The sequence below is a fragment of the Panthera tigris genome, chromosome E1 (genome assembly GCF_018350195.1).
Source record: "Panthera tigris isolate Pti1 chromosome E1, P.tigris_Pti1_mat1.1, whole genome shotgun sequence".
NCBI lineage: Eukaryota > Metazoa > Chordata > Mammalia > Carnivora > Felidae > Panthera > Panthera tigris.
The window spans coordinates 18,270,148-18,296,400 of record NC_056673.1 but is presented as its reverse complement, the minus strand read 5'-3'; the positions used below and the strand labels follow the sequence as shown (position 1 = coordinate 18,296,400).

At 36.8% G+C, this 26,253-nt stretch overlaps 1 protein-coding gene and 1 pseudogene across 3 annotated transcripts in view; one reads left to right on the top strand and one right to left on the bottom strand.

The window, feature by feature from the left end:
* The window catches only part of NLK (nemo like kinase), a 163,443-nt gene that overhangs the window by 86,567 nt on the left and 50,623 nt on the right, over positions 1 to 26,253 (top strand). For 2 of the 3 annotated variants that reach the window (XM_042965397.1, XM_042965396.1), the window contains exons 2-3: positions 7,199 to 7,328; positions 16,768 to 16,823. In XM_042965397.1, coding sequence (XP_042821331.1) covers positions 7,199 to 7,328; positions 16,768 to 16,823 — 186 coding nt within the window. The remainder of the gene's footprint in view (positions 1 to 7,198; positions 7,329 to 16,767; positions 16,824 to 26,253) is intronic. The other variant, XM_042965398.1, reaches the window with a different exon arrangement.
* Positions 5,286 to 5,383, bottom strand: LOC122233828 (annotated as a pseudogene).

Genomic DNA, 26,253 nt, shown 5'->3' with positions numbered 1-26,253 from the left:
GCCCATAGGAAGGGGTAAGTCCCCTTTTCTTTCTCCAGCCTTGTAGTCTCCTACAAAGCCCCCTTTTGGTAGAGCCTAACATGGAGCTAGTTGGCAAAACCAAAATGTGGTTTGCAGTCATAGCCCTGGTATTACATATTTGTGTTTAGACAGATGGGTTTGAAGCTGAAGAATCTGTTTATGGGTCATATTTCTGTTTCATTGGTCCATTGCACCAAAATTACACTGTCTATGCTGTTGTAGCTTTATGATAACTTTTCATATGTGGTAGAGCAATTTTTCCCACCTTATTCTTCAGGACTGTCTTAGCAGTCTGTGGCATATGTACATTTCCATAAAGACTTTAGAACTAATTTGTCTAGTTCCACAAAAGAAGACCTTTTGGGGCTTTGATTGGAATTTCAGTGCATCTATAAATCAGGTTGGGGAGAATTGAAATTTTTATAATATTGAGTTTTCTAGTCCATGAATATGGTATGTCTCTCCATTATTTATGTCTTTAATTTCAATGTTTTTTTAGTCTTTTTATGTAGAAGTCTTGCTTACTTAGCTTTTGTTAGCTTTAATCAAAGATAATGGATATTTTTTATATTGTAAAGAGTATTTAAACATTTTTTAAAATTTCAGTGCTTTTACTTAGAAATTTTTTCAAACATATATTTTCTTTATTTTTGAATGTTTTAACCCCATTTTACCAACCACTAGATTCAATAATTATCAACATTTGCTTCATTTATTTCAACAATGCTTTTTAATGAAATATTTTAAAACAAATCTTAAATCTCATGTCATTTCACCTATATATACTTAAGTATACATTCCTAGAAAAATAGGAACATTTTATTTATAACCATAATTTCAAACCTTATGTTCCTTTTTATTTCAAAAATTACATTTTATTGGTATATTGGTTGGTATGTTCAGTTTGCTTTTAACTAACAACATATTGGGACTTACATTTTATGTTAAGAAATTATTAAAATATTAGCTTAGTCACTAAAATATTAAAAATAATTTAAAATGACATTTCTTCCAATGACGTGAACTTTGTGTTTCTAAATTCATTATAATTTTTTGACATCAACAAAACCATACTGTTAAAAACAGACTGTGTGAATGAAACCATTCTTTTCTTTCATTTGGTGTCTTCTACATTTATAAACCTAATGAGCAACAAAATTGCCATTCTTTAATTTAAAAAAATTCTTTATTAAAAAATTATTTATATTCTTCAGTATTCCTATTACTGAACACATATCTTTTAAAAAAAATTTTTTTTTTAATGTTTATTTTTGAGACAGAGAGAGACAGAGCATGAACGGGGGAGAGTCAGAGAGAGGGAGACACAGAATCTGAAACAGGCTCCAGGCTCTGAGCTGTCAGCACAGAGCCCGACGCGGGGCTCGAACTCACGGACCGCGAGATCATGACCTGAGCCGAAGTCGGCCCCTTAACCGACTGAGCCACCCAGGCACCCCTGAACACATATCTTTTAAGAAGTCATCAGTGGGATTAAAAGCAAGCACATTTTTGTGTGACATAGGTTGAGTTTGGGTTATCTTTTATAACTTCTTTTTGTCATAAACTATTAAAATGTAAGAAGAAGATGCAGTTGTGGATTTTTTCCCTTTGTGGTGGCTTTGAACAGAAACCTTTTTTTCATTGCAGGTGGTTCTCTTTCCCATACAATATTCATGGGTCTGTTTCTAGGAGAGGACTGTGGCTAGTGGGCCATGAAAACTTCCTAGACTTGGCAGGCTAGGCTGTGTCATGTTCACCCTCTAACATGAGAAAATCCCTATTGAAAAGACAGTGTGGCAACTTTCTTGCAGGCAAGTCATACTCCTCACAAAGATATTTGACAGCAACTGAGAGGTCTCTGTGTCTTTGCCAGCATCTGCAGTAAGGATGGAGCTAATTATAATTAATTCATGGTCTGAAGAACAAGAAAATGTTCTCAAGTCAATAATAATTAGTATAAAAGGATTTTCCACCTATATTTTAACTTAACCAATGGTTATTGGTGGGGAATTGGGGTCCTAAAAGTTAGATCTTTTTCACTGGTAACAAGTATTTGAAAATAAACATGACAGCCTAATATTGAATGACGTGCCTGTTCCTTATTTCTCCTCCCTTATCAGCACCCCTGGGGATCTCACTATCGGTCAGAATGGTCCAGGGATATCTCACCAGCTGGGGCCATTGCTATATATACTTGTTTAAACACAGAGTTAGGGGACGTTTCAGTTCATATTTTAACACTTTCAGTTAAATGTAGGTATTTTGTTTCTTCCGATTAATAGTGGTATGTTAGGATATGAGGAAAAAGAACGAACCATTTCACTGCTTTGGTTTAGCTATTATATAAGGCCTTTTTACCTTGTAATATCAGATTCACAAATTTGGGATCACTTTAGGAGGATCTTGAAAAAAAGGAAAAGGATTTCTTCTAGAGCGCTAACTCAGCAAATACCAAATTTGAATAAACATAAAAGAAAAACCAATAACCAAGCATCAGAAAACTCCAGCCAATGGAACAAATTACCTAAATATGAGAATCTTTCTTCATGTGTTTTTAGGTGGAGACAGGGAAGCCTAGAAAGTTTATTCCTCTAAATAGTGTGCAATTCTGTAAATTATGTCAAAGTACACACAAACTGTAGCCTGTTAAAATTTTGGTTAGAAAGACCAAAGAGATGTAAAAATAAATTCCTTATTCCCTAACTTACAGTGTCGTTGAACATATAAGGACTAAGGTACAAATAAGATACATTATTTAGAGGTATTTGTTGTCAGAAATTTTACCTCATAGTTTGCTATTGTTTTCTCAAGCAGACTTAATCTAAATACGAGTAAAAATAACTTTTAAGGAAATGAATTTCAAAGTGAATGCAAAGGCAATAATCTAAATATTTAGAGTCTAGTTGGGTTCTGTTATTGAGATATGTTCTTTATTGGTACAGTTGACGTAGTAATTGTAGTGTGCATAGCAAAAATAGAAGATTGCTGATTACAAGTTTATGTGAATAGAATTAGAAGAGCCTGATTTTCTCAATCTTAGTGAAACATTTTCATTATAAATTATTTATTTGCTTTGAATAGTTAAAAACCTGTATCAGAGAAAAAAAAAAAAACAAACCTGTATCAGAAACATGAACTTTAAAACTGCTAACCCATGTGGGGAAAAAATTCGTCACATAAAATAAATGAGGAGCATATAATTTCTTGAAGATTCTTGCTTAGTGTAGCGATAGTGATTTAAAGATGTTGTAATGTAAGGTTCTAGTGTCTCAAAATGTGTCGCCAATAAGTTTCACTCTTGTTTCATTCCAGCCCTTCTACTTTTCCATAATTTAAGCATATTTGTGGCAGTGGTCAGAGTTTCCTGGGATTAAGAGAGCTCTAGAACAAAACAACCACACCAGATCCAAAAAGCTTCCTATTTTGGTTTTGTACTCTTTTGGCTAACTATATTTCTCTGAAGAATGGCTTGTGGATTCTTCTGGCTGTTTAAAAAAGTTGAACTTGTATTCCAAACGTAGGAGAAGGACTGATATATATACTCTGGACAGATAGAAGAAAGAATTATTTTTTCACAACCCTTAAAACTGTATCTTTAATACACTGTTTGCAGAATCACATGTTGATTTAAAACATAGGAAAGAAATACCTGTTTTAGTGTAACGTGACTGCTCATGAAGATCATCAGGTGAAATGACAGATGCACTGTTTTATTTAGGGCATCCAGTATTCAGTAGAGAAAATAACTGACCAGTAAGTGAATTGTAGATCAAAGCATGCCTCCTTTTTTTCTGAACTGAGGAAAGTTGCCCTAAATGTTAGTTCATTATCTCTACAGCTGGGGCTTCATTAACAAGTACAGTTGGAATAACCAGGGTATTGCAGCAGCAGAGAAACTAAGCACAGCAAGCCTTTCAGTAACAAAGAAAATAAAAGAATTCCTGTGTAACAGGCTTCCACACTTATCTGTGTTCCGTGGTACTGTTTGTGCTGAACTAAAGCATCTGCTACCTCAAGTTAAGAGAGAACAAACTCAACATGGCGTGAAATTACTGCACAGCCATTCACATTCATTAGAGTTATATTGTTACCAGCCACAAGCATGACTGGCTTTTGCATGAATAATAAAATAAAACGCTGCTTTGTGAATTTTGCCTTAAAACATTGCAAGGCACAGTACTAACCTTGAGCCAAGAGTGGGTTTATCTTAGAGCAGCTTTCCTTACCACAGTAGAGTCAGGATGAATAAGAAGGCCAACGTTGGAAAGAAGTATTGCTGTCTGAGGCCTCTCTGGAAAGGGCAATGTATTAAATGAGTTCCCTCATTCTTTAAAACTAATAGTTGTTGGGTAGGCTAGCTATTTAGAAAGACGCTACAATTATTAAGGTACCACTTGGCAACCACTGTAGTATTAGTTGATTCAGGCAAAAGTTGCCAATGGATACTAAATGGGTCAAAGTTTGATGAGGAGTAGAACAGTGACACAATTAGAAAGGGAAAACGTAGTCATTTTGCAGCGTAGCAACCTGACAGACACCTCATCCCAGTGATCAAAGATCACCAGAAATGGGGAAAACTGACATCATGTACCTCCTAGTGTGATGCACTGAGAAGACATCACTTCTGAGTTATTCCTGTTAAAAATACATAACCTGAATCTCATCATGAGAAAACACTACACAAACCCAAATTGAGGAGCAGTCTGCAAAAAAACTGGCCTGTCCTCTTCAAAAATGGCAGTGTCGTGAAAGACAAAGGAATGCTAAGTAACTATTCTACATTAAAGAAGTCTCAAAAGACACTGACAACTAAATGCAATGTGTGGTCCAAAATTTTCCTTCCTTGCTATATCATTGACATTTTTATCTTCTAGTATCTAGTTATAGAAGTGGTATAGGGGGCGCCTAAGCTTCTGACTCTTGATTTCGGCTCAGGTCATGATCCTATGGTTCGCAAGATCGAGGCCTGCGTTGGGCTCTGAGCTGGCAGCATGGAGCCTGCTTGGGATTCTCTTCTCTCTGCCCCTCTTCTGCTTGCACGCTCGCTCTCGCGCGCGTGCTCTCTCTCTCAAAATAAATAAACGTTGAAAAAACAAAGAACTTAAAACTTAAAAATAGAAGAAGTGGTGTGTTAAAAGGAAAAATTATTTTTAACAGTCTAAATATATATAATATTCAGTTTCCTTCCTATTTTACTTACCAGGTTTATGTGGATTTTTAGGAGTGTTATGGACTGGGTTTTTTGTTTGTTTGTTTGTTTGTTTTTTAATATGAGACATATGCCTGATTTTCATGTCATCCTTGCACAGGGGCCATGCTAATCTCTTACATTCCAATTTTAGTCTATGTGCTGCCAAAGCAAGCATTGGGTTGGTATTTTTTAAGCAATAGTCAAGAATGTTACGTCTCTTAGTTGAATTACAGTTGAAGCTATTGAAGACTTAAAAATTATAACTCTTCATTATTTTACCAAATTTTCAGTCATTGGGAGAAAGTAGAGTCCTCATGCTGTTTAAAAATACTAGAATGCGCGATTTAAGAGTTTCCATGAGCACGTAGGAAAAGAAGTAGTGATCACTAAGATTAATTTATAAAGTCATGGTATTCATAAAGAAGTTTGTATAGTTTTTAGACAGGTTGGTAGATAATAGGAATGCTTCATTTTCAGGAAGGCAGTTTGATGAGTATCTGATTTCTTGTGGACAATAGGAAGAAATAAACTGAGTGATTATGGTTAATTAAATAAGTAATTAATTTTGAATAATAATTGGATACTGGTCTCCTAGGTGGTTTCTAGTATTGTATCTGTTGCAGATCTGTTCTGTCCTGTTCTGAACTTTAATTAAATAACTTGGATAAAGGCATTGATAACCTATAGATCAGACTTTTAAATGAAACAAGTCTGGGAGAGACAGCCAAAGCATTGATGGCTGAAACAGGAACTGAAAGAGAATGATCGCCAAGAATGACCGGTAGGAATCAGCAAAATAAATTTGACAGGAATAAATTCTACAGGGATAGCCAGTCGTAGGTGATGGGTGGTAGGAAAAAAAGCTTTAAGGTAATTCATGGGGGCGCCTAGGTGGCTCAGTCAGTTAAGCATCTGACTCTTGATTTTGGCTCAGGTCATGATCTCGCAGGTTCCTGAGTTCAAGCCCCACGTCAGGCTCTGTGCTGAGTGTGGAGCCTATTTGGGGTTCTCTCTCTCTTTCCCTCTCTTTCTGCCCCTCCCACACTTGCTCTTTCTCTCTCTCTTTCTCAAAAATAAATTAAAAAAAAGAGTTTAGAATCCTTTACTGAACCATTAAAAAAAAAGATAATTCACAGAAAATCACTTGCAAAATGGCCAATTGGACATATTTTAACAAATTTAGTGTTTTGTTTCCTTTAACTAATTTGATTTAATGTGTATCATTTGGGTTCAGTCAGAAAACTGGAAACCATACTAGTCTGTCAAACATAGGGAAATGTAATTTAGGGAATTGATTTTATAGGTGTTAGAAGACTAAAGGGTAAAAAAGGGAGACACTGAGCTATTAAAAGAAGCTACAGGAGGCAGCTACCATACCAAGAGCCTTTTAAGGGGCAAAAGGGAAGCTACGTAACCTAGAAGCTACAGCCTAAGCTGGCACTCAGACTTCTGAGGAGAGGACACTGTTCAGCTATTGTTCAGCTACCGAAATCCATATTACTAAAAGATGTCCATTTATATAAGAAGCCAAAATAATTAGATTGTGTTCTTTATGTTGAATTAAATGTGATTAACATGTGAATTAACATCTCTTCCATCTTGAATTTGGTTCTGAAAATAAAGCATAAAACTAATTTGACTTTGGTTTTGTTAATCTGTACCCGCCCCCATTTTTTAAATGGCTTTACCACTAATTAGCCCTCCTACCGGAGATGTATTGCTAAGTGATCTCTCAGAAAAAGTGTTTATAAATTTAGAGAAGGATTAAAAAAAAACAAACATGGCAGATGAATTGGGTGGGCTAAACATTCTCTTTGATTATAGGTGTGTGCTTTTTAAAAATCTTCTTTCTCACTGATATCTTAAACATTGTTAAGTGGATCGAGTAGTTTAAGATCAAGATAATTGTCATGCTCTGAAACATTGAAGAACAAAGTTTGGAATTGATTTCTCTTCTCTTCCTCTCCCCAAATATTGCTTCTTTAGGTCAGTAACAGATCCAAGAGATGGAAAGAGAGTAGCACTCAAAAAGATGCCCAACGTCTTCCAGAATCTGGTCTCTTGCAAAAGGGTCTTCCGGGAATTGAAGATGTTGTGTTTTTTTAAACATGATAATGTAAGTGAAATTCCTCTTTGGAATAAACTATTTCCTACGCATGCTTAATTGTGTTAATAGAGAGCAAAAGAGAGTTAAAAGGGAACGTGCAAGTTATTAAGGAGTTTGGAAACCTGAGAAAACTTAGACCCTATTTGTAAACAACGACCAAGTTTAAGTGAATTCTAAGATGTATTGACCTACAGATAAATATTAATTAACGTAAAGCAAATGTTACTATTTAGCTGAGGAACAGTACTAATATTTAACATAAAAGAGAGTGTAATATGTAGTCTGAGTGATGTAAGTGGAAATAATTGGCCCCTGATTTTAAATGCTTTATTTATTTGTTTTTAATATTTATTTATTTATTTGTGAGAGAGCACAAGCAGGTGAGGGGCAGAGAGAGAGGGAGACACAGAGTCTGAAGCGCTCTGGGCTGTGAGCACAGAGCCCGACACAGGGCTCGAACTCAGGAGCCATGAAATCATGACCTGAGCCAAAGTCGGATGCTTAACTGACTGAGCCACCCAGTCAGCCCTTTAAATGCTTTATTTTTAACCTTTAATATTTTTAATCAGATTAACTTAAAGATGTAGGAAAACAGTTTCTTCTCTTAAACAACCAGATAGCTGTTAAAGTAACATAGGTTAGCTTATTTATGGCTATATTTAAAAATGTCAAGACTCATGAGTGAATAGAATCATTGTGGTTTGAGAGATTGCTTCTCCTCAACTAATCCTGAATTAAACATTTGATACATGTAAAATTTACCTGGGGATATTAGCATTGGACTTTTAAGTTTTCAATTTCATGTGAAAAAAACTGCCTTACATTCTGCATTTGGTTTTCAGCTTCCGTTATTTTAATTGCTAAGAGAAAAACTTTATCAGAAATACAATAATTTCTTGTGAGTCTGACTGCTCGTTTGCACAGGAACCTTTAGAACTTTGGCCAAAGTGTAGGTCTCATTTTAAGAGAAAAATGTTTAAAAGTTTGAGGTGTTTGGTAAAACTAGGAATATCAAAGAAATATATTTATTTGAAACTCCTTGCTTGGGCATATTTCATTTTATTGATGACTTCTCTTGAAATCCGTCTTCCTTAAACTTTTTTAAAAAGTTATTGCTGTCTTTCAGTCAGTTGGAACTGCCTAAAAATGTGTTTGTTTCAGTGACTTTCAAAATACCACTTTTATGACTCTTTCCTCAAATTTTGTAAGTAATTTAGAATTATGTCTAGTGCTTGCTTATTTATTTCTCGACTTTGAGTCCCACCCCAACATCAAAGAGTACAAACCCTTATTTACATTGCTAGAAACTCAAGTAAAGGTATCCGTGGTGAAGAAATTTTTTGAAGGAGGCATTAGGAATTTGCTTACTAAGGATTTCAATGGGTTATTACACTCAGACCTATCTTAGCTTCTTTTACAAAGGAAGGATGGCACATAGTTTCCTATCTACATATATTGGTATCTTTGTTCATGACTCATTGCTGTAGAGTCAAAGGTAGTGTTAGGGAGTCGTGTAAGAAAAGAAACTAAATTTTAAAAAACTTTTTGTGTGTGTGCTTTTTTCATTTTTTAAAATGTTTATTTTGAGAGAGCGTGAGCACAGGGGAGAGGCAGAGAGAGAGAGAGAGAGAGAGAGAGAGAGAGAGAATCCCAAGCAGGCTCCACCCTGTCAGCAGAGCCCAACATGGGGCTCACTCTCACAACTGTGAGATTATGACCTGAGCTGAAATTCACAGTCAGTCGTTTAACCGACTGAGCCAGCCAGGCACCCCAAAACAAACTGAATTCTTGAAAATCATACCTATTAAAACATAGCAACCGATTGGAGCTCCTGAGCTCTATGATAAGAGAGTGCTTGTGACTCCTGTAGGAATATTCAAAAGTGAGACAGATAATTGGAGCTGGAGATGGCACGGCACCACTATTTTCTACATGAATTTATGCTACGCTCCAAGATCTGTCTCCAAAAGCATCTCAGGGCCACACACCTGGTATGTGTGGAATGCCAGTCTGAGAGGCAACTGGTGTTTGATGTAGTTAAGGCAACAAATGTTTATTAATTGTGTCCCGTATATAGGCAGTACTAGGTCACATGGAGGATACAGAAAAAGTTTAAAATACCCTTTTTTGAGGGATCAGGTATTTAACACTTGTTGCTATGTGTCAGGATGTATGCTAGATGCTTTCCATACATTAATTCATTTAATCCTTAAAAATCTTGTCAGAGAGTGCTTGTTATCCCTACTTTGCAGGGGAGGCAACCAAAGTTTAGAGTTAAATAACTTGCTCAAGGTCAGGGTGACACGAGATTGGAGTTGAAGTTTGTCTTGCTTCAGAGCCCATGTTCATTAATTCAACAAACATTTATTCTGCATATCCTATATTCCTAAACTACTTTAGCTTCTAGGGCTTTCTACCCTTAAGGAGTTTAGTAATGTGATAAATACTATGATTACAGTGCTTTGGGAGGACTGCCTACGTGGTTAAGCATTAATGCAAGACAGTCTGTGTTCTGTGAGTGGCAAAAAGCTAGGCAACCAGACCTAGAAGTATATTATAATCACCAAGGTGATCCTTAAAAAGCAGATTCATGGGTCTCATCCCAGACCCACTAAATTAGAATCTCTGGGGTTGAGGCCCAAGGAGCTGCAGTTTTTAAAGCTCATGTGAATGCTGCCACACAGCATTATGCTACCATAATATTAAGAAAAAGAGAAATTGTTGTGAGCTTTAGAAGCTCAAATATGCTTTAAACGTGGTAGAGGTAAACCTTAAGATGAGCCTTTTGAGATTAAGATTTGATTGAAAGAAGAGGAAAGGAATGCCATGATGAAAATGGCATTTAGAAAGATTAACCTGGCCACTGTAGGAAGGTTGGATTTTAATTTGTGTGGCTTTTAATGTGTCAGGGACTAGCTACAAAGCCCTGGAGGCTTTGGATTTTCTTTTGAACAGAACCTTCAAAGTCACTATATCAGGGGTGCCTGGCTGGCTCAGTCAGAAGAGCATGCAACTCTTGATCTCGGGGTTGTGAGTTCAAGCCCCACGTTGGGCATAGAGCTTACTTTAAAAAAAAAAAAAAAAGTCACATATGAAATTCATTGATTTTAGGTGATCTGATTGAGATACACACACACACACACACACACACACACACACTTTTTTTTCTTAAAGGACAGGTGGTTCATCATCTTAAAGATAGATTCACCTTGATGTAGCAACTTAGGGAAACATTAATGGGTTTAACTTTCTAAAGATTGTTGTTTAGGCTTATCACTAGAGTCTAGGCAGAATCTGAACTGTTATAAAATCTGGCAAAAATATTCTCTATTTCACCCACCTATGCACTGGTGCGCATGTACATGAAGGACATAATTGTCGTATTACCATCATGGAAAGGGCATGATTGAGTTTTTCAATTTTGTACTCCTTTGAGAATCTGATGAAAACTGTGAATCCTTTTTTGGAAAAATGCACATACACAGAATATTTATGTAATTTGAGGCTTTCACTAGTCCTCTAAAGCCCATTCAGAGCCCCCTTAGGGTCCATTGATTCCTGGGAAGATCCCCAGCAATACAAATCTGGGGCTTTTTCTTGTCCTTAGGCAATACCACTAAGTATGCAGTAGGCAGGCAGTCTCTTTGAAGAATGAGTAAGTAAGTGAAAGTGACAGCAAAAAAAGAAATCTCTGAGTCTGGAATGATAACCTCAGTGATCTCTCTCTTGGAGTTACTTTTTCCCAGTCTTTTAATTCTGGAGTATTCTTGAGGGATAGAAAAGACAAAGAGGAGGTAGTGGAGGCAAAGAAGAATGATTTGTTTTTCTTTGTATAATCTGACCTAACTCAGACAGGGCCTCGGGTTCATAAGTAGGGTAAAGAATCATACCAGTGTGGGACCAGTAGGACCCTTCTCTAAATGTAGACATGCTGTTTAGCTGTAGACATTATTAATGCTAGTATTTCTGTTACTGAGGAGTGAAAAGCCAAAGCATGCTGTAGATTGGATTACTTTGCAGTGGATTTGGAAAATTTTGTTTGCTGTCTGCCGAAAATTTGTGGTTCTGGGCAGATTCTTAATGTATTTAAAATAACACATTCTCTTGTGTCCATGAATTAGAAAACTCAGTTTGGTTAATCTGCATGTTCTCCCGAAACTGACTATATATTCAATGTAATCCCAGTCAAAAACGCAGCAGGGTTTGTATGTATGAGTGTGAGGAAATTGACAAATATTCTAAAGTTTATAGAGATTGAAAAGGCCTAAAATACTCAAGATCGTCTTGAAGAAGTTGAACAAAGTCTGTTCCACAACAAATATGTAAATTAATTAAAAGTAAATTGTAGACTTAAATGTGAAAGGTAAAATAATAAAGTTTCTGTAATAAAACAGGAAAATATCTTCTCAAGACTTTGAGATAAAGATTTCTTAATGAGGCAAGTAAAGCATTAACCATTAAAAAAAAAAAAAAAACACGGCTAAACTGGACACCATTGACCTTAAAAAATTAATGCTCATCAAAAGTTGAAGAGAATGAAAAGACAGACCTCAGACATATATTCAACAAAAAACTTGTTTTCAGAATATATTATGTAATAGACAACTATAAATATTTAGCATTTGAGAAGACCATTAGAAATAAATATTTTACTTGACATTTTTTGGACTGCAAATTCTGTATCTAAACATCACATATCTTATAAATTTCTTTTTTTTTTTAATTTTTTAATGTTTATTTATTATTGAGAAACAGAGCATGAGCAGGGGAGGGGTAGAGAGAAGGGGAGACACAGAATCGGAAGTAGGCTCCAGGCTCTGAGCTGCCAACACAGAGCCCGACGTGGGGCTTGAACTCAAAAACCGCGAGATCATGACCTGAGCCGAAGTCGGATGCTTAACCAACTGAGCCACCCAGGCGCCCCATAAACATCACATCTCTTAAAAAGAGCTTCTACAGATCAAGAATTTTTACCCATTAGTAAAAGACTTAAGAATTTCACAAAAGAGGATAAGCAATGGCTAATAAGCACATGACAAAGTGCTCAAAGTCGTTAGTCATCAGAGAAAGGTAAATTAAACCATGATGAGATATTAATATACCCACCAGATTGGCTAAAATCAAAAAGACTGAAAATACCTAGTGTTGACAAGAATGTAAATCAGCTGAAGTTCTTAACATTGCTGGTAAGAGTATAAATTTGTAAAACCACTTGGGAAAACTGGCAGTTTCTACTAAAGCTAAACACACATCTACCCAGTGATCCAGCAGTTATACTCCTTGGTATACTCAGGACAAACCACATGTCCACCAAAAGACATGTACGAGAGTATTCATGGCTGCTTTATTCATAATACCTAGAAATTGGAAACAACCCAGATGTCTGCTGGCAGTACTCTGGATAAGTACATTGTGTTATATTCCACTCACACAATGGTGTACTACACATCAATAAAAAGGATGAACTATTGATCCACACATCAACAGGGATGAATTTCATAGGCATAACAATAAATGACAAAAGTCACAAACAAAAGTGGAAACATGATGGTGGAAAATTAGTGATCACCAAGCTCTGCCATCTACATTTGACAGACGTAGAGCTTGCCTTTGCCGTCTTCAGGGCACTTTGGAAAGGAGAACTGAGATTTGAATCATTCTTTATGATTTAATTTGTATAAAAGTTCAAGGATAGGCAAAACGAGTCTATGGTGATGGAAACGAAAATGGTGGTGACCTCTGAGCAGGGGTGGGTTTTGACTAGAAAGGAACAAGGGGACCTTCTGAGATGTTGAAATGCTTAACTTCTTGATCACATTTTAACCGTGGAGTAAAAATTCATCATATTACATACTTTGTGTAAAATTAATCAAATTATACACTTAGGATTTTCATACTTTATATTATAACTCTATTAAAAATAATAGTAATTATATAGTCACTACCTTAAAGAACTTAAAATCTGCTGGGGGGTGAGAATGGGGAAGGGAAAATTCCTTTGCTTAAACATGGGATTTAATGAAGACTTAAATATCTAGTTTTTATGATCTTAAATAGATTAGGATTATTTATAGCAGTTTTATTGATAAAGGACTAAGAAAAAGAAGCCATGTACACCTCATGTAACCAATGTATAGTAAATCTTAACATCACAGGTTAAAATTCTAAAAAACAGCCACTATAATGGGCTTTTGTCGAGTTCTTAAAAGATCTGAGAAATGTGCTGAGACACTGTTTGGTAATGCCCATTATTTAAGGATGTATTTTAGTTCATTTTTTAATTAGACAAGTCTGCTTACCTTTTTTTTTTTTTTTCTTTTATTTGAGATCCTTTGAAGAGTTGGTGGTATTTTGGGATACTTTGACTCTTTACAAGTCAAAGTCTTTACAAGCGTCCTCCTATTTACATCATAAGGCTAATCCCACACACTTTATTCCCACAAATAATAGTGGGGTTATAGAGGGACTCAGGCTATTTATATAGGGAGTCAGGCATGAAGTCTGGAGTTTGAAACTGCTACTATTCCTTCTCACTTATTTACATCACTTCTGTGATTCCTGGATCATTTCTGCTTATTTAAGCATTGTTTTTGACCCCTGGAAATAACAGTGGATGCCATTTTCTGATAAGCATTTTGAGATAAAATAACGGTAATATAAAAAACAGGAGTTTAAAAAATTCCAAGCAGAGTTTAAAATATTGTATCTTTGAAGCTAACAATCCCAGCTAAATGCTTTAGTGCAAATGTCTAACCCTGTTTTATATGGCTTTTCTACAAAAAGCCTCATCAAATCTGGAATAAGAAAGCCTCATTCTTCTCCATCAGGCTTTAAAATGTATGGTTGTCACTTTCTCTAGATAACCTCTAATTATAGCAGATAGATTTGAAGTGTAAAATAGCTTTGTCTAATGGACGCTGTCACTCATTGCATTCTGCTTTCCCCCAAGACAGAATGTATTTGTTCAGATACAGAGCTGAGAGTCCGAAAGATGTCAAGTAAAACACTAATTTCTAACTGTCGTCTTCAAGCATCATCAAATATTCATGTTAAAAATTGTTCTATCACATAATGAGAAATGAATTTGCGTGAATTTGTGACACTAGCTAATTATAGGGTTTTAAACTTATAGGAATGAAATAATTTATCTTTCATATGATAAAAATTATGTTTTGAAGAAACTGGAAAATCTGTTATCTTTCATCTGTACCAAGATTCTAAGTATAAACATTTTAATTCAGAAAGGAAAGATCAAGATTCTTTATAAAACATATTAACTATTTTCAAACTTTTAAGTGTAACTGGCTTTAAAGTTGTGAGTAAAGACTTTTTCATTACAGGAGGTTTTAGTTTACATTTAGAATTTTAAAGTGACAAATGCTTGCCTGAGAAAAAAAACCAATGAGCAGAGTTTCTTCTTCCACATATAAATTGCAAGGGGAAAAGAAAAAGAGGAGAAATCTGTAGGTTAAAACTTAAAACACAAATCAACCATCATATGTAAATCTTATTTAGCTCCTGATTTAGACTAGAAAACTTTAAGAAAGAAAAGAAAATTAGAAATTTGAGGACTGGATGTTTGGTGGTATTAAAAAGCATAACATTTTTAGATCTGATAATTGTATTTTTGAAAAGTTTTTGTCTTTGGGGCACCTGGGTGGCTCAGTTGGTTAAGCGCCCAACTTCAGCTCAGGTCACAATCTCCCAGTTTGTGAGTTTAAGCCCCACATTGGTCTCTCTGCACTCCCCCAACTCTCACGTGCACTTTATCTCTCTCTCAAAATAAACATTTTTTAGAAATCTAAAAAAATAGGGGTGCCTGGGTGGCTCAGTCAGTTAAGCATCAGACTTCAGCTCAGAGCATGAGCTCATGGTTCTTGAGTTTGAGCCCCACATCAGCCTCTGTACTGATGGCTTGGAACCTGGAGCCTGTTTCAGATTGTGTGTCTCCTTATCTGCCCCTCCCCCACTCATGCTCGCACGCACGCGCGCTCTCTCTCTCTCTCTCTCTCTCTCAAAAATAAGCATTTAAAAAAATTATTTTTTTAATCTAAAAAAATAAAAGTTTTTGTCTTTTAGTGGTACTGATGTATGGCTGAAATAGGTCTGCTATTTGCATCAGAATTACGTAGGGAGAGTAGAAGATAAAGACAGATGAAACAAGAATGGCCATATGTAGAAACTAAGGCCGGGTATTGATTCCATGAGCATTCTTGATACTATTCTGTGCAGTTTTAAATATTTGAAATTCTCCATAATAAAAAAAAATTGTTTTTCTTAAAAAATTTGTACCACGCAATTTATTTCCCGTTTTTTGGTTTTTGTTTTTTTTGTATTGGTAACCATGAATTTTATTTTGGGGACATCTACTGTGGCATGCATCTGTACAAACCTTTTAGGCAGTGACAATTTATTTCCTGTTAAATAACTTCTACATCCTTTGAGCCTGGCATTTCTCATTAGTTAGATAGGTTCAGATTCTTAAGTGTGACATCATAGATGGGACTTACAAGAATAGCTGGACAGCTGGTAGGGGAAGAAAGCCTATTTGTTATGTTTCAAAGGCAGAAGTGACATTGGTAGTATGCTGCTTTTATAAAGGACTTGAATTTCAGATGCCTTAAAGTCTTTTTTCCACCCTGGTGTCTTCTTTTTTTGTACTTGGAATAAAATCCAAAATGCCTAACAAAATTTAAAGCGATTCTATATGATATATCCCCTGCCTTCCTCTTCTGTTTTATCCCAGTCTATTTTCCTCCCACCCTCTATGTTCCATAAGCACTGGCATTTCTGTTTCTAGAATTTGTCTGGTTCCTTCTTGCTGAATTCAGTGCCTTTATATTACCTACTCATTGCCTGACCAACTCCTATTCAGCCTTCAACTCTTAGCGTTAAACTCAAGGGAAACTTTTTCTCCCCATTCCTCTGGACTTTTTCTCTTCAAATAATACATGTCATAATTACATAGTTGTGTTAACTGTCTGCTTGCTTGCTTGTTTGTTTAATGCTTTCCTCTCCACTTATCATGAGAGCAGGGATGATACTCAGTATAACTGGAGGGCCTACCCCTATGCCTGCCAGGTAGAATGTACTTAGTAAACATTTTTTTGAACAGAGGAATAAAGAAATGACTGGTAGGTATGGCTCCTCATGCTCTTAGAACAACACTGGTTGTTAAAAATAGGGCATTTCTTTTCAACACACTCTCCGTAAAGGGGTCTGGTAGCTCATTTTAGTTGAGATTGAAGTATCTTTTACATGATAAGTTTACAAACCCATCTTAATATTCAGGACTGTTTCTTGACTGGCAAATTTAGTTAATCTCTGGACAATTGTAACTAAGTCTTAAATCATTAAAGAGTTAATAGTATTTACTTGCGTTTATGTCATTTTGCTTCCTTTTTAGTTCTCTAAATTTGACTTTTTTTTTTTTTTTTCCTTTTCTTAGGTACTCTCTGCCCTTGACATACTCCAACCTCCACACATTGACTATTTTGAAGAAATGTATCCTAACCAGGGAATGTGAAAGAAGGGGACAATTTTTTATTAATTTGTTCTTCTAGCACCTTTTGGGGTTCATGCTTTAAGGCGTATAAAATCTCATCCTTGCAAAGGTGGTTGAGTACCTGGAACCAGGTAATTTTGAAATCCCAAGTATCTGACAGAGAGCAGTATTATCAATATATCCCGAACGGTGATACCATAAAACAGTACTTAATCTCCACACAGCCTTATGAGATAGGTTATTACCATCCCCATTTTGCAGATGAAACCAGTGAGGCAGCTGTGTTGTGTGGAACTCAAAAAAGTGCTCTTGTTGCTATATATATATATATATATATATATATATATATATATATATATATATATATATGTTGTTATATATAACAACTGCCTGTCAGTTAAGAAGATACTACTGCTCTTTTTTTCTGCAACTTGGGGTAAGGTGAAAATTAAAGAGATAATGTAAGTCCGATGTCCCAAGTTCTTTGGAATGTGGTGGTGGTGGTAATGGTGATAGTCATTACTTACAAAAGTTTTTATCATATGAGTTTATTTAGTCCCTATGACAACCATCTGGGAAAGATAGGATTCTTCCCACTTTACAGAAAAGGAAATTGAGGCACCAAAGATTTAAAAACAAAACAAAACAAAAAAAAACTTGACCAAGATCACAGAGCTAGTAAATATTGAGACTGAGGTTCAATTCCAGACAGTCTGACTCTGTGGTCTTTATTTCAACTCCTACCTATATGATACTCTTAGGATAGAGGCATTAACATTATATTAGTACTGTTAACATGTAAAAATAGTATGTCAGATATCATGGATAATAATAAACTGTAAAATAATGCCTAGTTATAGCTCCGGGGACTGTGCATAAAAAAAAAAAATTGGGACATAGGTTAGCCCTAGGCAAAGCATCACCATTTACCATTCTGCATGTAACTTGGTAAAACTAAGTGAAAGACAGGGAATCCTAAATCCTTGAATTCGGTGAGCTTGTGATAGTGCAATTTATTCACTTTAGGCTTTTAATTAACACCAGGCCTATGACTTAGAATGGAAACCAGTATAAAAGCATGATACTTTTTCTGACTTAGCAGTGAGATAAAAATTTCATTCTTACACAGGTGGCAGGTAATTCTGTACTAGACAATTGTCTTTGATAATTTCCTTAGTAACTGGGACCAGTTAAGAACTTCCCTAAGGGAAAGAGAATGGCTGAGCTGACTGGGGAATTGGGAAACATTATGAAGTGATAGAATTGTCGTCGATCACCACTGCTGGGATGTTTTGATCTGATAAACCAAAAGCTCTTGAATGCTGTAATCTTCGGTGTTGCTTCAACCCACAGATCTTTTATGGAACTAACAAAGGCTTAACTCCGTGGACTTGGGGTGCTCCAACCCTGAACACTCCAAAGAAAGGACTGGGCCTTGACCAGCTCCTGGCTGATAAGAGTGTCCTTGTATACCTGAGATCTTGGGCCAGGTTGGATGGTTCTGACGTATGCTTTTTTAAAAAGTACAGAATTATCCTAAGGATAGATGACTTGAGAATGTATGTTCTTTTTTCCTCAGCTACAGATCAGTAGTAGCAACTGTGGAGAAAGCATTGATGATTCCATTTCATAGACTTCCTGAAATTACCCAGCTCCTTGCTGAAGAAGGGAACTAGTGGGAGTGGGGCCATACTTGTGTCATTCATCAGAAGTAACTTCTGTACCTGGTCAGGAGTCACCTACTTTATCCTTTTAGTTGGTGGGAAAGGAGCCTACTTATTAGGAGGCATTCCTATGAATGCGTAATGCTATTTCTGCCTGTTTGGAAATGAGGTTGCTGACAACAAACCTTGAAATTAGAAGAAATCTTTATTAAATAAGAATTTTATTGTATTATAGGTTGTGTCACGGGTCCCCAAGATCACCCTCAGGTTCCATGATTTGCTGAGAGAACTCACAGGATCCAGGAAGGATCTACTTGGCTACAGTTTATTACAGCAAAATAATATAGATTAAATCAGCAAAGGAGAAAGGTATACAGGCAGAGTCCAGGAGAAACCAGGCACAAAGTTCCAGTTGTCCTCCCAGTAGAATTGTACAGATCTTGCTTAATTCTCCCAGCAACAATGAATGACAATACAGGCAAATGTTGTCAACCAGAGAAGCTCACCAGATCCTTAGTGTCCAGGGCTTTTATTGGAGGTCAGTCAGGTGGGCCTAGAGCAGGCACAGGGCTGACCTTAGCTGCTCAGTCTCCGGCCCTCTTCCTTTTTCCCCCACCCAGAGGTTAAACTAATACAGCTGCCCCAAGGCCCCAGGCAAACAGAAACAGGTGTCACCATAAATCACATTGTTAGCATAAACTATCTGGTGTGACCAAAGCCCCAGGTATACTAAGATGCTCTTATGAGGCAGGATATTGCAAGACCTCAAAGGTTATTTCCCAGGAGCTGGTCATGAGCTAGTCCTAAAGACTTTTGGGACGTATAGGATTTGGGCACCCCAGATCTGCTGAGTTAACCCTTTATTGCACATAAGCCATCTGTGGGGAAAGAATGTGTTCAAATAAGATAATTGGCGTGTATGGATCTATTTAATAAAATGCCAGATATATTAGATTCTCTTCACTGAACACTTAGCTAATTCATAATATTCATTTTGTGTCTTACAGTTTAAGCATGAATTGTTTATATCAGGCATTAATTTTTTTTTGTACTTGGGTTTGTCATTTTTTTAAAAACCTTCTGTGTGATTCTGTAAGCTGGTGGTTCTCAATCATTCATCATTATTGACCATAATTGGACTCTGGGAGATCCTTGAATCATTATTATTTAAGATCCTTGCAGAGCAGAGGAAAAGTTAGCATAGTTATGGTTTAAAACCATGAGTGACATGGGGTGCCTGGGTGGCTCAGTTGGTTGAGCGTCTGACTTTGGCTCAGGTCATGATCTCCAGGTTTGTGAGTTTGAGCCCCGCCCGCGTCAGGCTCTGTGCTGACAGCTCAGAGCCTGGAACCTCCTTCGGATTCTATTTCTCCCTCTTTCTCTGCCCCTCCCGCAATCATGCTCTGCCTCTCTCTCTGTCTCTCTCTCTCTCTCAATAATATAATAAATAAATGTTAAAAAAATTTTTGTCTAAACTATGAGTGACATAGATAGTATAGTACCTGTTGGTGGCTAATTTCAGCCCATTTCATTAGTTGGCAGAATGTTTCTGTGAAATTTCTCTCTCCGGAATTGTTCATCAATGTTTAAAAGTCTTTGCTGTAAAATATTTGCGGAACCATCTGGTGTACCATTTACTTAAATGTTTTAATTTATTTTTTTAAGTTTTTTTTTTGTTTTTTTTTTTTTTTTGGTTTTTTTTTTAGTAATCTCTACACCCCATGTGGGGCTTGAACTCACAACCCTGAAATCAAGAGTCACGTACCTCCAACTGAGCCAGCCAGGTGCTCCTAAAAGTTTTACTTTTTTATTTAATTTTTTACCTTCAAGTTAAAAAAATTGACACCTGTTGCTTTCATTGTAATTAGTTAGCTACAGAAGAATCTTTCAAACCTAAACCTCACTTATTCTTGTTTCCTGTTTAATTTTTAGCTATATGTAGAATCATGCACAGAATATAGGTGTTTTCCAGTGGTGGTGCTATTTGGAAAACACTGAATCCTTTTACATAAAAAGGAGTCATTCCTATAGTTGCCCCAGGATTATAAAGACTCTTAGGAAGGCATGACTTAGCCTGGAGTACAGGATACTAAAAATCTGTGTTTTAGAAGAGCTAGTAAATGGAAATATAAGAAATGCCTTAATTATATATAAGCTCTACTTTCGGTGATTCTTTTAATATCAATATGAAGTTTTTGTTGTAGCCAAAGCAAAAAAAATTCCTTCTGTTTCCCTCTGAAAAATAAGAAACCTTACTACCAAAACACAAAAATATTGAAGATTAATAATATCTCAAGCTAGTATTTGATTTCAGCTTAATGTATTATTCATCTGTGTCAGCAGCTCCCTCTGTAGTATCTGAAAAACATGGCATACTCATTACACATGGTTTTAGACATTTTTTTTAATTGGAGGATTGTGTCTTTGCAGATTTTAGAATGGATAATATTTTGAGTTTTAAATGTATGATCATGGAATTGTGCTTTGAAGATACTTTTTGAGGTCTGTTTGAGGCTCTGTCATTTTAGGTAAGTTCTAAGTATGTTGCTATGCGTCTAATGGATGTTTTAATATTTAAAGTTGATAAAGGAATCAGTTCATAGAGTCAGAAGTATATATTTATCATATTATAATTTAATCTTCCTCTGTACATACAGAGCCACATCATTGCACTTTTTTCTAAGATTAAAAACTTGGGATGTTACGTTGCATATGTAACTGTTAGTACAGAAACATTTTAAATTAGAAGATCTCTTTGATTGAATAGTTCATATCATTTTAGAAAATCTGAGGTCTATGAACATTTTGATGTAATCAGATATATAATAAGAGTATAAGCATATACTATTATGCAGTTAATCCTGTTTTTTCCTGAAACTGTGAAAAAGTGATTACATCAGTGCCCACCAAAAATTTGGCCTGAGTTTTCAAAGACCATGCATCTTTAGATAGCTCCTTAAGCAACTTTGAAAAAGACAATGTCTGGACTATAAATGTTTACAAATCTACCTACAGGATGCAACAGATTTAGCATGAATCATATATGGAAGGAACAATAAATTCTACCATGATCTCTGCATCTTGTAGCTTTTCTGTTTTCGTATTTTTAAAATCTAATAATTAAGAAAAGTTCTGTATTTTTTTAACTGAACTTTTAGCCGTTAAATGATTGCATTATTCATTTTGCACTTGGAGTTTCTATTTGGAAACCTGTATGAAAACACTTCGGCACTTAATTACTTTGTGCCTACTGAAATTTAACCCAAGAGAAACCAGTTGTAATTATTTGATTGAAAATCATTATTTATCGTCCTTCAGTCAGGAATCTGAATTGTATACATAAACATGCCCTTTCCTAGAAAGTACTGGATGCCTGCTGGATTGGAAATAAAAATTTGGCTTGCTTTGGGAAAAGTTTATTTTGAACTTGACACATAATGAAACATTATCTTAGTGTTTTACAGAGGAGAATATGGGCAGAGCAGGTTATCTGCATTAGAAGCAATTTCGGCCTAAAACCAGTGGAAAGGAGCAGTCTAATAGGGTGTCCATGTGTCCTGGTTTGCAAGGATTCCCGGATTTTACCTGATGTCCTCGTATAATTATTAATTAACAAGTTCCTCCTTTTACTTTCACAAGTGTCCCTATTTGGATAATAGGTTTGGCTTATGCAGGCATTGTTGAAACAGGAATCTCCTGTCATAAAGGCAGCGAGGGACCCTACATGCCCATTTGACCAGTTGAGAACCCTTGGTAGGAGTAAAGTAGTTTTGGGCTCCCAGATGCAGTCATTCAATTTTAACTGACAGTATTTGTATACTGTATTTTATAGGAACATTTTGTAATTTAAAGAATACACAATACATGATTGCTTGGTGCTGTGAAACAGCTCTATAACCCACAGAGAATCTTAGGAGTCTGTGAAGAGCTAAGAACAAACAAAATGAAATCTGTATTTGCATATGTAAGTGCACTCTTACTCTGCATCAGACAGTACCAGCAAGGACCAGAAATCTGCATCCTGGGAGCTTTGAAGATTCTCATATTGTTAGAATTCCCTCTTCATTTATTCCGTAAACAAAAGCATCAACTATGTGCCTAGAACCAGAAATTTTTTTTCTGTTTTGCTCACTATTGTGTTCCCAGCTCTTAGAACAATGCCTGACATATAGTAGGTGCTAAATAAGTGTTTGTTAATTGAACGAATAAAATAGTCTCTTAGTGGAAACTAAAAAGTTCCCAAGCTGAATTGCTTGAAAAGCATTTAATGATTTAAAACAAAAACAAAACCTGATACTTTTACCCACTGTCCCCAATTCTGGCTCCTTACCTCTGAAGCCCAAAAGGGAAAATAAAGGAAAAGTTAGCAGAACAATCCAGCTGAATTCCTGACTTTAATTGCCACTTAGTATCTAGTCAGCCTTATTTATTCATTCAGCCAAATAATTGACACTACTTTGGTTTTTTAAGAAAAAAATTTTAATGTTTATTTATTTTTGAGAGAGAGAGACACAGTGTGAGCAGGGGAAGGCCAGAGAGAGAGGGAGACAAGAATCCGAAGCAGGCTCCTGTGCTGACAGCTCAGAGCCCAGTGTGGGCCTCCAGCCCACAAACCACAAGATCATGACCTGAGTCGAAGTCAGATGCCCAACTAACTGAGCCACCCAGGCGCCCCTAGCACTACCTTTTACATAATAACATTGTACCAATCTCTGTGGAAGGTGCAAAGATGAATTGTGTATTTGTTTAATTTTTTTTTTTCATTTAGTGTACCAGGCACTGTTCTAAATACTTGACCCTTATCTCCATTTTACAGATGAAGAAACTGTAGCTCAGAGAGGTAAATAACTCATCCAGGTTCACTTAGAAATGACGGAGCTGGGATTTGAACCCATATTGACTGGTCTTAATGGGCTGGGAGTGCTCTTAACTCAGTGCTGCCTCCTAGCGCTTTCCTTAAAAGGAAATATAGTCTGTGGAGTGAGATAAGATATAAAGAAATAACCACCAGATGTGGTAGAAAGTGCCAAAAGAATATGGATAGGTGGTGTGGAACTGTAAAAGAAGAGATTGCTTCAGGCAGAAAAAAACAGTAAGACTTAATGGAGAAAATGACATTTCAGGCAAATTTTGAAAGATGAGGATTTGGACAGGTAGCATTGAGATGGATGGATATTCCAGATGGAGAGACTAAGTTCAGGAGTATCATTTAGGGAATGGCAAATCATCCAGCTGGCTAGAGTTTAGCATGCATAAATAATGAAAAACTAAGCTAGTTGGGGCAAATCATGGAGGGCCTTGAATGTTGAACTAAGAAAATTCATCTGTATTCAGTAGGCATTGGACGGCACAATGAAAGATTTTTGTGATGCGGAATGACAGAATCAGAAGTGCTCTTTATAAACTTAACAAAGAGTTTCTGTTTGGGATCATGAGAAAGTTCTAGAAATAGATAGTGGTGATAGTTGCACAACATTGTGAATGTAATGCCATGGAATTGTGCGTGTAAAAATGGTTAAACTGGTAAATTTTATGTGTAGAGGCCACTTTTAGGCAACAGGCTTGAGCAATGGAAACTTGATCAAGGCAGAAGGGCTGACAGCGACTGCCTGCCTGAATACAGACAGGCCCATCAGGCAACCCACCTCCAGATACCCAAAGGCAGTGACCAATGGATTACTAACAACCAGGCACAGTTACCCAAAAGGAAAATTCCATAGTCCCCATACCTTCTCACCTTCCCTCTTTAAATATGGCTCCCACCCACTGCCTTACTGCAGACAGACCCTCCTTTTCTATCCTTCCCCACTGCTCCCTTGCAGTGTATTCAATAAACTTCTGTCTCCCTTGTTCTGACTCGGGTGAATCCTTTCACTGCCCACGCTACCGGCTCCCCCGCCCCCAGTCATCGCTCCACATTTGGGGGCCCCCATCCAGTTGAGTGGGACACCACATTATGTATATTTTAACCACAGGTTTGGGCGGGGGGGAGTTAACCTTAAGAAAAGGACCTAACTCTTAGGGCTGAGAGGCAATGACTGTTGCAGACTGGGAAAGGAGAACAGAAGGATTCTTGGCAATTTACTGGCACCTCTTTAGCCATGTACTCAGCAGCCTGCGCTTTGATTTTGATGGCCGGTTGGGGATTCACAGAGGCAGGACAAGGAAGTGAAAGAATGGGGGAGGGGGCTCCCTAGAGCCCTAGAACTTCACAGGATAGCTGGCCACATTGATAGAGAAGCAGTTGACGTCAAAAGAGGACTTGGCGTCCTCCGAGAAAGGAGAGGCAAGATTCAAAGACAGATGCTGGGCTGATAGCAAGCAGCAGGGTCAGTAGCAGTAGTAGTGTGGTTAGAATATGGAGATTGTGTTCCAAGAAAGGAATTTGTAGTTAGGACAGGTTATAGCCGCTTCTAGATAGAAAGTAGAGCCATGCTCGAAGGTAGATGAAGTAGAATAATAACAGAAGTCCTCAGAATTCAGATGGTTGAGAAACTGAGAGGTAGAGATTCTCTCCGGTTGCACATTAAAATCACCTAGGGAGCCTTTTATAGAAATACAAATGTTCAAACCCTACCTTCTGATTTAATTGGTTTGAGTTTGGTTCTAGGCATCAGTAAGTATTTTTGAAGATGTTCTCCCCAGTGATCTGAATGTGCCCTCAGGGTTGGGATCCACTAGGCTAAAGCACCAGAATAATTACCAGCATGAAGGCTGAAGTTACCCGTGACTACCTGAGGGACTTCAAATATGCAAATGTGAAGCAGCTGTTTGTGTCATTTGGCTAATAAGATCTGGATTGTTGTAAAGACTGCTAGAAAAGATGAGGGTAGAAATTGTGAAATTAATTTCAGGTATGTATGTTTTTTTTTTTTTAAAGAAGAGGTCTTTGAGCAGTAGCAGCGGGACCGACCATAGCCTAAGAAAAGGGAGGCGAGATGGAAGCAGCTTACTTGGTCTCTACTTGTTAGTTCTTTAAGTGGAGACTGCTCCTCAGAATCATGTCGCTGCTCTTCATGTATGGATCATAAATGCTTTTTGATGACCAAATTGACTGTGATTGATCTACCAGTCTTCAAAAGACATAATTCATCCTCTGTTTAGGCTTTAAGAAAGTTGGAACTTTTTGCCTAAAATAGAATATATTCTGACCCTTTTTTCATTCTGACACACCAGTGGTGTAAAGGGCAGAATTTAAAATGTAAGTATCAAAGTTTAAAGCCATGTGTATAGTCTTTGACTCGAGGCCTTGAATCAGTCACCCAAAATCTCTGCTTTGTTCATTCTTTGACTTTTTAAACATGATGAAAAGAGAGAGAATTCGTTTATGTCCAATTCCATTCATTTAGCTCATTTTTCAGAGTGAGCATGAGCTCGGAATCAAGAATGTGCTGTTCCCTCAGGTAATTTCAGCTCCCATAGGCTTCCCCTAGTGAGAGAATTTCACCAAACTGAGCATGATACTGGTGCTGAGAGAGGTAGTTTTATACAGTATGACCCCTTAACAAGAGCCAGCTGTTTCATACAGGGTTCAGTCAAAGAAAACAGCACTCTGTTTCGATACCAGAGAACACTATACTGTTGGATTTAATGTGAGTTTGACATATTGGCTTCCAACATGGCATCTTCCCAGATGACTTTTTGTGATACTCGGTATTCATTTTATGCCCTAACTTTAGACCTTTACCCTCAGGAAAGAGGTACCAGCAGGTAGTATAAAGCATAATGGCCATTGCTGTTACCTTTAAAGGGTTCATGGTTCAAT